At 40.7% G+C, this 14071-nt stretch overlaps 2 protein-coding genes across 2 annotated transcripts; one reads left to right on the top strand and one right to left on the bottom strand.

The window, feature by feature from the left end:
• Positions 1-1433: 1433 nt before the first annotated feature.
• On the top strand, positions 1434-2899 carry LOC6036688 (RWD domain-containing protein 4). The gene is made up of 3 exons (XM_038256382.1): positions 1434-1735; positions 1791-1900; positions 2437-2899. The coding sequence occupies exons 1-3, from the start codon at positions 1628-1630 to the stop codon at positions 2843-2845; spliced, it is 627 nt and encodes a 208-aa protein (XP_038112310.1). The 5' UTR covers positions 1434-1627; the 3' UTR covers positions 2846-2899.
• Positions 2900-7956: 5057 nt separating this feature from the next.
• On the bottom strand, positions 7957-11626 carry LOC6036689 (RUS family member 1). The gene is made up of 5 exons (XM_001846643.2): positions 11315-11626; positions 10988-11170; positions 9385-9523; positions 9013-9324; positions 7957-8955 (listed from the first exon to the last, which is right to left on the bottom strand). The coding sequence occupies exons 1-5, from the start codon at positions 11379-11381 to the stop codon at positions 8403-8405; spliced, it is 1254 nt and encodes a 417-aa protein (XP_001846695.1). The 5' UTR covers positions 11382-11626; the 3' UTR covers positions 7957-8402.
• Positions 11627-14071: the final 2445 nt, after the last annotated feature.

The raw sequence follows: 14071 nt of genomic DNA, 5'->3' as shown, positions 1-14071 counted from the left end.
AAACAAAAGTCAAACATTCTTTGAAGCATCGTTTCTCAAAGATAGCTGTACAGTGAGTCAAATATTTGTCCGTACCCCCCCGTACGGAAAATGTTTGTGATATAAAAGTACATAAAATTCGACTAAAGTGCCATGTTTTATACATCAATCGACGCGGCAGAATGTCCTCTTTAAGACACTGTCATTGGATTTGCAAAAAACTTTTTCTAAAAAAATACAAAAATAGTTTACTGAAAAAAGTCAAAAAAAGAGGTCAAATAATTGTCCGTACCCCTAATAAAAGTACAAAATCTGATCGATTTAAGTGAATTCATTTATGAAATGTTGTTTCTATGTCAAATACTAGTACCTCTAGCCAAATTTCAGACTAGGGACTCGTAATCGGGCTGTAGTGGACGAAATTGGATGCTTTAAATTGCAAGAGGTGGGTTTTTTTGTCCTCTTTCTGACCACCACAAAATTTCCCTCCGAGGGGTTAAACCGGTTCCGGGACAATCCGGATTGTTTAACGGTATTGTTCCGAAACAGTATTTTTGGTCGAAAAATGTCAATAAAAAAGATGAAAACAATGTATATTTCGAACAAATATTGTTTAAACTTGTTAAATAGAGACTCTTACAACATAAAATAGCAATTTTATAAAAATAGTTGTTTATAAACTAATATTTTGATAAGTTTTACATAAAAAAACTAAATTTAATCAAATTTTTAATATAAACTAACTTAACAAAGTTATCAGAAGTTCAAAGTTGTCACAAACTGGCTAGAGGTACTAGTATTTGACACAGAAACAACATTTCATAAATAAATTCACTTAAATCGATCAGATTTTGTACTTTTACAAGGGGTACGGACAATTATTTAACCTCTTTTTTTGACTTTTTTCAGTAAACTATTTTTGTATTTTTTAAGAAAAAGTTTTTTGCAAATCCAATGATAGTGTCTTAAAGAGGATATTCTGCCCCGTCGATTGATGTACAAAACATGGCACTTTAGTCGAATTTTATGTACTTTTATATCACAAACATTTTCCGTACGGGGGGGTACGGACAAATATTTGACTCACTGTATATGCATGCCATGTGTTTTAGCCAAAACAATCAAAACAATAAACGAAATGAAATGAAATGAAAAGATGGTATGCAGTTTGAAGGGACTGAAGATTTCATCGGTAAACGGAGCAATATTGAGATCTAGAAAACACTTGAAGACAAGGTCTTGTTAGGGTGATCGGACAGTATGAAACACAAAACAATAATGCATAATATTTTCTTTGGAAGAATTTTGGTTTCAAATCGCCAGTTTTGTTAACCTTTTGGAAACAAATGATTTGTTTGTTGAAATACAATCCCCACAGCCATCTTTTTTTCAGTGTCAACTGACAGCACGCTTCCCGATTGACAGATCTACTTGTCAAGCTTGACTCCCCTGCGCGACTTTTGTGTTGTTTTGTAACATCCATCACTTGCGCCCCGGACTGCCCCGTAGTGCGCTTTCGTTGGCAGAAAATTTGCAACCTTTTTGCTGTCGGAAAAATCGCACTTTCCTGCCCACATTTTGGTTCCAGTTTGTAGTTTAGTAATGCAAATCTTCTAATTCCTCAGCCGCCAGCCCTCCGAACGCGAAAATGTCCGAAACGAAGGAAATGCAAACCGAGGAGCGCGAGGCGCTGGTTTCCATCTACGAGGGCGATACTTTCTTCAAACAAATCAACGCCGAAACTTATCAATATAAGGTATGATTTAGTGGGGGGTTTGATGTAGTTGGGTAATTGTTATTGTTATTTTTAGTACGGCGAGGAAGATGGCAACAAATCGTTCCTGTTGGAAATAATCTGGCACGAGACGTACCCGAACGAACTTCCCACCATCAACATGGACACGTTCTACAATCGTAATATGTGGGTATTCTGATTGAACTAGCGGGCTAAGTCACATTCATGAATGCATGGAACCTGGATTGGCGGGGAGGAAGTCAGCTCACTGTCAGTGCGAGTTACCTTAGCAAGAATTGAAAGAGAATTTGAGTACATTGATCATTCAAAAAACTGTGGTAGAAAAGTATTCACCGGTAGATCCACCTTTGGTGGATTTTTGACAGTTCGAATTATTTCAAGAAAATCAACCGCGGTTAACCAAAATCAAATTAACAATACAACTTAGATCTATTTAATGGAGCACCGGATTTTATTGGAAGAAAAATCAATTTCCCATAAGGAATACATAGTGGAAACAGGCAAAAACTGCTCGAATGAAAGTGCTCCATTACGATTTATTTAAGTTCACCCGACTCTGAGCTTGACAGATGCTTACCTTTAACATTGCTTACCTTGTTATGTTGAGCTTATCACGGCATGTTAAGTTAAAGGTAAGCAACTGTCAAGCGCTTGTTTAAAATGTTCCATGAACTTATAGAACCGCGTCTCCACCCCGGCAGGTCCCGCACTGTCAAAGACAAGATCACCTCGATCCTGAAGGAGGAGGGCGAACAGTGGCTGGGCTGCGGAATGACGTACACCCTGTTTGAGTGCCTTAAGGACAAAGTGGAGGAGCTGCTGGTGGACGAGAACTGCAACAGTGGCGCCGACCAGGTCATCGGAACGAACGACCAGGGCGAGACGGAAGCTGGGGCGAGGCAAGACGACGGCAGCTCAGACGAGGACGAACGGGGGAACAAAGCGGGTGGGGGTGGCGCCAGCGGAGGAGGCCAAAAGAAGGAACATCTCACGAAGGCACAAAAGCGACGACAGTGGGACCGGGTGGACAACAAGGGCAACCGGCCCAGGGGTTGGGACTGGGTGGACATTGTTAAGCATCTGTCGCAGACGGGCGGAAAGCCGGAGTGAGACCTTTTTTGGGAGGATCTGCACGTGAGAAAATAAACATCTGGACCGCATAAGGAAAGTTTCTTTTTGTTCTAGCTGAGAAAGCAAACTCGCGACGTTAAAGGTAGCGGTGATAAAATTTTATAAGCGATTCAAGATAAAAACCAGTTTTAAAACGAATGCATCGTGTAACTTTGAATGCCCTTAATGTGATATTTCTGTAAGATTTTTAAAAGCAAACTACCCTAACTGCTACTGCTGCTTTAAAAAAGTGGCCACGTGTCGAAAAAATGTGCTTTCTACTCATAAAACAAGCAAAATACATAGTTCCATTTTCTCCCTCGTGTCCTACCAAAACGACACTGTGCCGTTGGCCTGCCCTCATAATTGTCAAGTGTTTATGGGAAAAAAGGATTTTTCTTGGTACTAATAGTGCTACTACTACCGAGAATGCTACCGCGATTTCCATTGGAGATCATTAGTAATCAGTTGTCCTATCATTGCTCATGACTACAATGTGACTAAGTGAATTGTCATGTTCATGGATTTGTAACGGAGCTGACGGATTACGCTAAATCGATCACCATTTGCGAATTCATTGCCATAATGCTTTGTTGTCACCATTTTGTACAGATTTGAAATCAGTTCTTTAATATGTGGCCTTTACAGATCCACAATACTTAATTTAAAATCTTAGATGTATATTTCAAATCCTATTTTTTGTGACTACGCGCTCACGCACGCTATCAAAATAAACATTTTCGCGTGTAGAAGGGGTGTCATACAGGTCAAACTAAAAAGTGACCCCGTTCGTTTGACAACAGTTTGATTGTATATCGTATCATTCGAACTAGAGCTTGTGACCAGGCTTGCCACAAATACAGATTTTTCAGCACAGGCCCGTAACACAAACGATTTTTTTTAACAGTTAAAATAAATTTGAACAGTTTTTGTTAAATTGGCCAAAAAGATAAACATTGTTAGCATCTTTTGGCATGTTCAGTTTTTGGTAAGAATATTATTCTTTAAAGTTATACTCGATTGAGTGTTTGGTATGTGTCAAAAAAATCTGTATTTGTGGCAAGCCTGCTTGTGACCAGTCGACATTTTTGTGACAGTTGACTGAGCTCGTCTTTCGTTTTCGCTTCGACCGTTTGACTTTGAAACCGTTCGTTTGAATTCTACCGAAATTTCCGATCACTTTCCCCAAGACAGCAATCAATGTAAGCAAAACAATGTAAATCAGGCCAATGAGAGTTTGTAAACAAAGCGTGTACCCTGATGCACTCACGTCAGTGGATGTTGTGAGCAAGGGAATGATGGAATGAGAGAAATCACAATTCCGCATTAATAATGCCAAGATTGTTCAGGTGTAAACCAAAAATGCGATCAAAATGTAAGGTGGACGAATAAGGCTCTTAACTGCTTATTTCATTATCGATGTACAGGACGCCGCACCATTTAATCATTTTGTGACGTAGGGGAGAGTGGGGAGACTTGATCCCCTTTTTTTGTATCGCACATAACTCTGTCAATTTCTCACAAAACTATAAACTTTTTGCATGAATTGAAAGCTTAAACATTCAACTATGTTTGGCTGATAAGGGTATTTCACCAGATAAACTCTTCGAATCATGCCAAGCGTTTTAAAAAAATATTTTAAACCGGCATTTTCAAAATGTTGGGGGTAATTTGATCCCCCTTTCAACATTTTTAAGAAATCTTAAGCAAAATGTTTCTTATTCATCCAAACTTTTAATTTTCTATAAGTTACAGCAATTTCACATTAAACCTGTACGTCTTTGTTCAAAATATAACAAGTTATGCATGCAAAATAATTAAAAACTTAAAATTTTCTTTTTTAGACCAAAATTGAGCATGTTTACAGAAGCTGGTAATTTTTGTTTACAAAACTTTTGAAAAATGGTTCAAACTGCAGTAAGTTATGTACAACTATACTAAAGGAAACTATGTATGAAAACCCAGCTCAATTAATTAATCTTGAGGCTGATTCCAGTGACTGTAAAAATGCAGGGATCAAGTCTCCTAAACGCACTTTTTAAGCAACTGATTGTTAAAATAGTATGACGATAAATTTAACGTCAAATGCGTAAGGGTTTTGGAGTTGATATGTTTATCAATCAATTCATGTATAAAAAATATTTTTTTAAATAATTTTTTAGTGTTTTCTATACTTATTAAAACAAAGAAAAAAGATCTCTTGGAAGTTTTTTGCAGCACTTCTTAGAAAAATGTGTGTAACTCAATCTAGACATTTTTTAATTTTTTTCTATGTTTTCTTTAATGAGTTTTAGTCAATTTCGCACAATTTTCTAGAACAAAGCTAATTATTTTACCCACATGCTGACGAGATACAGGCTTGGGATCAAGTCTCCCCGGGGATCAAGTCTCCCCACTCTCCCCTACATTAAATTTTGCAGCCAAAAACCAGTCATAAAATTGAAAAATTAAAATTCTTTTTCAAATTTTTTTTTCTTGATTTGTGTTTACCTACGTCCAAAACCAAGAATGTTTACTGTTTACTCTTTGGTCCGACAGGTTTGGTCTGACAGCTTTATCATAGGCCTGGTCTAGGCGAGGGATGGTGTTGGGGATTCTTCCCGGACAAAGTGACATTAGTTTTTGTTTACAACCCCACATAGAGTTATCTGCGTGCGCATGTATTGCGTGTACGTACACGAAAAAAGTGAGGTTAAAATTAGTACCCACCAGCAAAAACAAATGGTAAGCTAGTGTGCGTGAGATCGGGCTTAGATAGCTCTATAGAGTTATCTAAGCCCGATCTCACGCACACTAGCGCACAATTTGTTTTGCTGGCGGGTACAAAATTTAACCTCAATCTTTTTCGTGTACGTACACGCAATACATGCGCACGTAGATAACTCTATTGGCTTATTTTGTTTTGCTTGCATAGAGTTATCTAAGCCCGAGCTCACGCACACTAGCACCCAATTTCTGTTCTATTCCCGTACCCGCAATTTTTTTTTTCTACAGAATTCTGCGTACCGTAAACTGGGGTGACTTTACTAGCCCGGGGTGACATTGACAGAAATTCGATTTGGCCACTAATTTTGATTCATCTAATGTAACAGTCACATTTTTGCATTTATGTTCGATAATAAGCTATCCCCTAATGCTTACATACTCAAAATTCTCAAAAATGTTTGGATATCAATTTGACGAGCATTTGAAAAACCTATCATAGTCACCCCGGGCTATCAAAGTCACCCCAGTTTACGGTACTTTTCTGCAACCTTCTATTTTGCAGCAGTTCTGCAATGGAGCAAGAAAAGGGAAAGCGATTTAAGGTGAAGCCGTTGATCATTTTCGAAGAAAATTGATCATCATGTATAAAATTCAATTTAACGAATTTCAGCTCCAGAAGGAATCAACGTGTGCCGGTTGTTGCCTTCTTGAAGCCACTGAAGGAATTTTCGATCTAAATCAATTGTGCTTCAAAATTTATATAATTTTGTGGCACAGTCATTGACGTCTTAGTTGGCAATCATTGATTAATGACGATTTCCATAACTTTACAAGGAATGGGATAATCGTTACCAAAAGGAATCAGCATGTGTAGGGCACTATTCTAAACAACTTGTTGAAGGAATTTTGTCAAAATATTGAAAGCGACGCAAAATTTATATCATTGAACGAAAAATCATGACAATGATGGAAGTCTTCACGTTAACATAAGAAAAGTAGGTACGGGAAGGTTTTGGTCAAGGTTTTGTTGCAACTTCAGCCTCTCTCATTGCAGAAGTACTGCTTTAAGCGGTATACGCACTTCCGACGGAACCGATCAAGCAAAATTTCAAATGGGCAGCAGCGGCAGCGAAAGCAAGCCAGAGAGGGTGAAGAAAAGCTCCAAGAAATCGTCCCCTTTCCTTTGTTTTGCTGTTCGTAAAGCCATTATCGGAGGTATTGGCTCTTAGAAAATAAGTTACTTTTGTTGCAGAATTCTGCAGTACGGGGACCACACAAGCAAGAAAGAGATAGGGAAAAGAGAATGAGAGTTGGAATGTTGAGTTCGACATTCTTTTGTGTCAACTTCGTGTGTGTCAACTGACGGTTGCATCTAAAATGATGATCGGGTCAAAGCGAGCATCTTTTTCAAGACTTTTTTTTCACATGGATGACGTAGAAAAATAGTTGTTTTAGAATATCTAGCAAAATTCTGTTCCAGAAATGCAGGTTCAGAATTTAATGTTTTCCATTAGGGGATTGCAATGATAACAACGAATAGATCGATTTCGCGCAGATTCCGTCCATCATGATATGACTGTACGAAGTGTGATGTTCTCATCAGGAGAAGAGCCGCCAGGGACAACTCCAAACTATGGCTACCGTAGATTATGAACTCTTCTATCTCTCACTAACAGGGTTTTCTTTATTTTCTGGGAATGTGTAGAAAAATAGTACTTCTATACGCTACGATAGAGTGATTCATCGCTAAATTGTTAATAGCTAACGGTTTTTTTTAAATTTTTGTCGGACTGATCGCTTCACAGGTGGTGCGGACACGTGTTGGTTACTTTTGTTTTGGTTTTCTAGTTCACTTACAGTCATCCCACATATTCGGAACACCCACAAATTCGGAACACTTTTATGATAATTTGTCAAGAGCATGCCAAAAGAAGCTTTTCTGTGGACCTTACTATTTTTAGAACCTTAATTTGGACATTATCTTGCTATTTCACTAGTAAAAGTAGTACTTTCTGAACAAAAAAATCATTCCAAGACTATTTTGTCTAGAGCAGCAAAACACTGCCTCCAAATGGCCTGTTTCATGATTGTGGGATGTTATTGTGCCTCCCACAATAGTGGAACACCTGAATTTAACTGATATTTTCACAAAAAAGGTTATCAAACCATGTATAAAAAATCACTAAGCTTGAATTTCATTGGTTTCAGTGTGTGAAGTCATTATTTGGTAATAAATATGTACTCCTGGAGAGATCAAAAGTTTGTTTACATTCGTAAGAAAAAAGTGTTCCGAATTTGTGGATTTCGAGGGTCAAAGTAATTCTTCAAAAACTTCATATAAAAGTTAAAATTTGCAGATGTTCGATACAGCATTCGAAAGATCGCAAGAAAAGCTTTCAAATGAAGGTAAAAGCGAATAATTAAGTTCAATTATCGATTCGCTATGATTTTTTGAACATTGGCCGATCTGGAAACCGTTCCGAATATGTGGGATGACTGTACTCGCTAAAACGTTCGATGTTTCATTTACGCTTAAATTCCCCTTTGTTTAAATTTTCGATTTGAACTTTCTTGCTGGTTTGGTCCGAAATATGGTTGCGCGGTTGCGTTTGTTTAAATTGAGACTAGATTGCTTGTTTGGCACCCTAATAGTCGTTTTCTCTTTTTGCTGTTTTAATTTGTTCGTTTTAAAAAATGGAAGGTTTTGAATGATTTGGTAAAATTGCGCAACTTGACCACACTTGCCAGATTCTCTAAACGCTAGGTTTTGTTTCTGATACACGCTAAAAGTGCTGAGTTAAAATACTTACCGGACGAGGTGTGCCGCAAAAGTGCCTTGACCCTGTCCAGCTTATATCCTCCAGTCCAGCCGGTACTCGTCGGTTTTGAGCAGATGGGCCTGCACGTTCCAGCCCTCGCGCTGGGCCATGCTGAGGAATTCGTTCCACTTGTTCTGGGTCTCCCAGAAGCGATCGCGCAGCTGGCTCTTGTCCTGCAGGTACGAGGCCACGTAAAAGTACGACTTGATAATGTCCAGCGGTTTCACGGTGAAGTGCAGGTACACTCCGACGTAGTGGCGGGTTTCCGCGAGCAGAAACTTTTCCCGCGAGTCAAAACAGGCGATCACGTTCTCCAGGTCGTAACAGTTGCGGTAGTACTGGGCCAGCTCGCGCGCCGAGCAGCCGATTTTGACGCGAGCGGTTAGCGATACCGTCTGCCCGATGGTGACCCGTTCCAGCTTGTTGACCTGCTGGGGCGAGAGCATCGTGCCGGACTTGAAGTACTCTTCCAGCGCGATCAGATAGCGGGCCTCGTTGAAGGTGCGCAGACAGACCGCCTTGACGGCTTTGATGTTGGCGTAGATGTGCAGCAGCGTTACGAACAGGAACAGACCGTATAAAACTCTAGAAAGGAGACAATTGATTATGAACAAGTCATGCAATCTAAAAACAAAAAAAAACCTCTGATTCTGCACGTGCGTAAGCAAACCCAACCCAACGAAGGACGCAATCAAATTTACGCAAGTTTCCTGGGCGCTATCTTTTGAAGCCACGTCCGCCAGATTACCCCGGAGAGCGTGGTGCTGCGTTAAGGCGGACCTCGTGGCACCTCCAGCCACACCGACGATCGCCTTCATCGTACTGGTGGCGCACAGGATGTACGTCGAAACCTTCGGATACAGCGGTAACACGAACAGATCGACGCCCATCGCAATATCGTTCAGGATGTCAGCCCGGATACGCCACTTCTTCGAGTCGATGTCCAGTTCCGTCCTGAAAAAATCTCATTTTTAAAGAGATACATGTAAGTTTTGAAGGTTCATTCAGTCTTACCCCTTCCACCAGGCGAAAAGAATCCGCCCAAAGTGTCCCATGCCGTCCTTCAGTACCCAGGTGATCGTTGCCGATAGTGGATTCGCGACGTCACTGCCCACTCCAACACCCTTGAGAATGGCGTGCGTCGTGAGGGTGCCTGCAATTCGGCTTAAGGTTACTTAACTTGATCCTAATATCATCTCTGCTCTGAAATGTATTCCTTACAGAAATCAACCATATAATGATATCAATAATTATAATTATTCTGGGCTTATAAAACTCTATAGATTAACCGTCAACTGCCATTCTGTAGATATGCATGATGAATCTTCTCTACAAGTTTTAACTAACCTTTCGAAGAAAGAACTAGAATAACGTCTAATGTACTTTATCACCAGCTCCCTGAGAGCATGGAATTGTTACGCCTTTTCCGAGTTAAGAAACTACCCAACCAGGAGAAAACTTTGTAGTGACGGGACGCTGTTTCTCAGAACAGCCACGTAAATAAGTAGTGTGGTTTTTACTACAGTTTGCACACTTGAGTCGCGATTTGTGCTGCAGGAATAGTCATGTCCTGTCCTGGTCTTGATGTTTGTCGGAGTCGCAATCAAAGTCAACACTATCATTTATTCTGCATGAAAATTAATTCTGCAATTGAGATTTTCTGTTAGCTGACCTCTATAATAAAAGTCTAAAATAAACTCTGCACTAAAATTCAATCTAAACTGAAGGCGATATCGTACTGACATCAGATTATTATCTACTTCACTTTACTTTTACTGCTTAAACAATCAAGAGCTATCTTCAGATGCGTTGCCATCTAACTCGGTTCTCTTCTTCTCTTCAATTCTGACACGAAACTCCCACACTTTCCAGACTTTGCTCCACTTGGTTCAACCAACTAGCAAGTTGCGCCCCCCTCCGCCACGTTCCTCTGAATTAAACACCAACATCATCGGATTTATTATCTCGTTCGATTCGTCCGGCCCACCGGATTCGGCCAGCTTTGACGACCTTCCGAATACTTGGCTAGCCGTAGAGTTGCGCCAGCTTGTGGTTCATCCTTCTCCTCTATACACTGTTTTCACTAACTCAGATCGTCTTTAGTACTCACCGTTCAAAAACCTCAAGATGTTTGCAGGTCCGCCTCGAGCATCGTCTACGTATCGTGCCCGTAGAGAACAACCGGTCTTATCAGCGTTTCGTACATGGTGAACTTTGTACGACGGGAAATTAGACCAACACTTAAGTTGTTGTCCGAAGTCAACAACGATTCGAGGTACATAAACTCCTCCACAAACTCACACTCGTCTCCGTCGATAGTCACATTCGGTCCTATGCGAGCCCTAAGGGATTTCTCCTGCCAGCAGATACTTCGTTTCCACCACATTCACCCTCAATCCAACCTTCCCCACTTTCCGCTCCAATTCAGTGTACTTCCTAGCCACCTCCTCGATCGTACTGCCTAATATGTTAATCCTACTCCTAGATCAAATTTACTTTGACAACAACTCTACTCTGAACTCGAAACTATAATCCACATTATTCTGCTCAACTTCATTTACTAAGAACTAAAACTGCTCCTATGGTAACCCAAAGTAAATCCCCCCCCCCTTCTTACCACTGATGGTACTGCAAAAGGCCTGCACGGTGTCCCACTTCTGGTACGCCAGGTAGTCGCTGCTCACGCTGTCCGGGTAGCCCGCCGGCAGGAACAGATTCTGGAAGAACCGCTTCAAGCTGAGCCGCTTCCGGAGCTTGGGCCGCTCGCCCTTCACCGTCACCCGGACCACCGAGTCCTGGTCTGAAAACACACACACGCAGACACAAAAGAAAGCAATAAAACATGCCCCTCTCGCCACATGAATTTTTAATCCAACCAGGAAGAAATTGCAGCAACAGTGTAAGTAATTCTGCAAATCATTAAAAATTTAAGCGCGGTACTTACTGTCCGGGGTCACGTAGAGAATCTCCTCCCCGGTGGAGCCGTACTGCTCGCGGAAGTGGATCTTCATCGCGCCTGGATGCCTTCCCCGGGGGAACCGAACGAACTTTCTGCGTCTCTGGTACGTGGTGCGACGGGAGGAATCGGCTGCGACGGGTTTAGAATTGACGGGTTTACCTGGTTCTGTTGCGCGTATTTCCAACAGCAATCAATTGCAGCTAAACATCGGAACAAGTCCTGAGACGTTTTGCTTGCGTGTGAAAATTTTGCGATTGTTGATTTTTTTCCTCTCCTGTTGACAGTGGATTGACAGTGTTTTTTGTTTGACAGCAACGTAAACAAGCAACCAGTCCAGGGGAGAGTCTGGCTGCGTACTGAACGAAGGAGAAGGTGCTCGAAGAAAGAAAAAAACTTGTCGAGCAGTTTGCATCGAGCAGTGTATTGCGGGTTGCGGTGGGTTCAGGCGTATTTCACCTGATAGTTATCACTGTCGACTTTAACTTCAAGTACGGACTTCAAATATCTTGCCATTGTTTAGTTTGGATAGCAAGATTTCGCAAAACATCCCGGATTACCAAACATGCATTCTAATTTGTTATTTTTTGTCATTTTGTAACATCTTAAAATTGTCTAGCTTGTCGGACTGGACCCTTTAGCTCGTAGCATTGCTTTAGTATCAGTTCAACGACGTGGTGCTGACAAGCTAATGGAATAAGCGCCTTGTTCAGCATTTTCGGCAAAATAGTAATGACACCACCTTTGCACCCAGAATTGGTATTGTCAAAACTCATTGCCACAACTTTGTCCTCAAGATCCCATGTTTTGATAGCGCCAGCGACAGCTCCTTTCTTCACTACTGCTTTACCATTTGGCAAAGCAGGGACTGTCAAGAGTTTTGTTATTCCTTCGCTGGTTACTAGTATCGGTAGTCGATCTTCTTGTATCACTTAAACATTGTTTGGGATCAGCTTTCCGTTCCAATGACTGTTAAGGGGACATCTGGCTTAAACTCTGGTTGTCAATAAACATATCAAAAAATAGACTACCTTGGTAGCCTTCTGTATCTCATCCTGGCTCTCCTCATTGTGTTATGAACCAGCGCGTAATTCTTCACATCATGATTTTGTGTATGTCTGTCTAGAATCATTGCAGCCTTCCGGTTCGAATTTCCAGCATATTCTAGTACTTCGATCACACTCGGAGTTGTTGAATTTCGTTCTAATTTTGAACAGTTGATTCCCGTTCAGAATCCTATAAACTGTTGATAATAAGGCTTTGCTTTGTTTATTTTATTATTTTGCACGATTTTTATTAGGTTAAATGAGTTTTTCGCTGTACGCATGTTGTTTCTCTCATTCTTTATCTGTGTGACACAAACTTTATTACCTGCTAAAATAATTTCAGCATTAATTTGAACTTCATCTTGAGACCACCCCTAGCTAACATTTCGCAATGAGCACCCGTTTAATGCCCTCCTAATTACGCTAATTCTCACCAATTCCCAGCGACAGCGCCAACCGGGATTTATTTCAAACCCAGTCCAGATTAATCATGAACTACCTGCGACTCCCAAACTGCTTGAAGTCAACGTCACAGCAGCAGCGTCTTCGCACCCCGGGCAAAATTACGCCAGCCCAGTCCTCACTTTATACAAAGTAAATCATGTGTAGGGGTTTAATTCAATGTCTACTTCTTAGAACTAATAATAAAAAGCTCAGCCGCGCGCACGCCAACCGATTTGGCTCTCCTTAATTCGTTTCGCGCGCCTACATCACCTGAAGAACTTATTTCGCGCAGCACCTCAGAACGCAATAAAGACTTAATTTATTTTTTCGTATTCTGCACTCTGGTTTTGATTAATGGAAAGTTGTTTCCCATCTTGACGCCAACAGAATGAGCAAACACAAAGTCTGGAACCGGCTGAGGTGGCCACTGATTGGAATTAATACATTTAATCGAACGAACGCTGATCGAGCGTAAATGTTTGAAAATGTATCCTTTTATTGTGTCGTGGCGTCACTTTCGTAGGGGGGAATTGAATTTGACGGTTGATTTTCCAGCTCGATGAGTTTGCATGTGCGTCGCGTGCAACTGAATATCCCACCCAAATCGAAACGAGACTGGTGGTGACAATCAGCCTGATTTTGTTGGACGTTAAAAGTGGCAATGGTGACGAGTTTGAGGATTATTTCTAGTCGTCGTTTACACAGTAATAAAATGTGTAATTTTGGTGGGTGTTCAACTGGAAGTTAAGATAGATATTGCCTTCTTTTTCTCTTCTTATTAGCAATAAATCTACGCGAAATGCCAAACAAGTTCTTCTCAAAGAGCAGTTAGAGCGGATGCCTGTTTACTAGAAGGTCCGTGGTGATACTATATTTTTTCTGACAAAATAGATTTACCCATTTTTAGATGAAATGCTTATTAAGAATGTTGAAGGCGAGATCGGCATTTTTAATAATTATGAATACAAGTTGTTTATGAAGTCGGCGATGTGGTTGTATTTATGCAGAAGCTGTCTTTATTGTGTGATTCCGTTTGAAAACCTGGGTTAGTGAAAATCTTCCCTGCTTGTTGGATCAGCTTCACTAGAATTAGCGATGTTTTTTTTCAGGAAGAGCTGCAGGATTCCAAAATCAGCCAGGAAATGTGTCTGCAACATCGCAGAATGACATCTCGCCGCAGTTGCTCGTCATGCGTAAAAAAGAAAAATCTCTTCTGACCGATCCAAACGTGACTTTTTTTTAGCAAAAATGTCAA

Source organism: Culex quinquefasciatus, chromosome 2 (assembly GCF_015732765.1).
Source record: "Culex quinquefasciatus strain JHB chromosome 2, VPISU_Cqui_1.0_pri_paternal, whole genome shotgun sequence".
In the NCBI taxonomy this organism is placed as follows: Eukaryota; Metazoa; Arthropoda; class Insecta; order Diptera; family Culicidae; genus Culex; species Culex quinquefasciatus.
The sequence above is the reverse complement of the archived record's forward strand: the minus strand, read 5'-3'. Positions and strand labels throughout refer to the sequence as shown.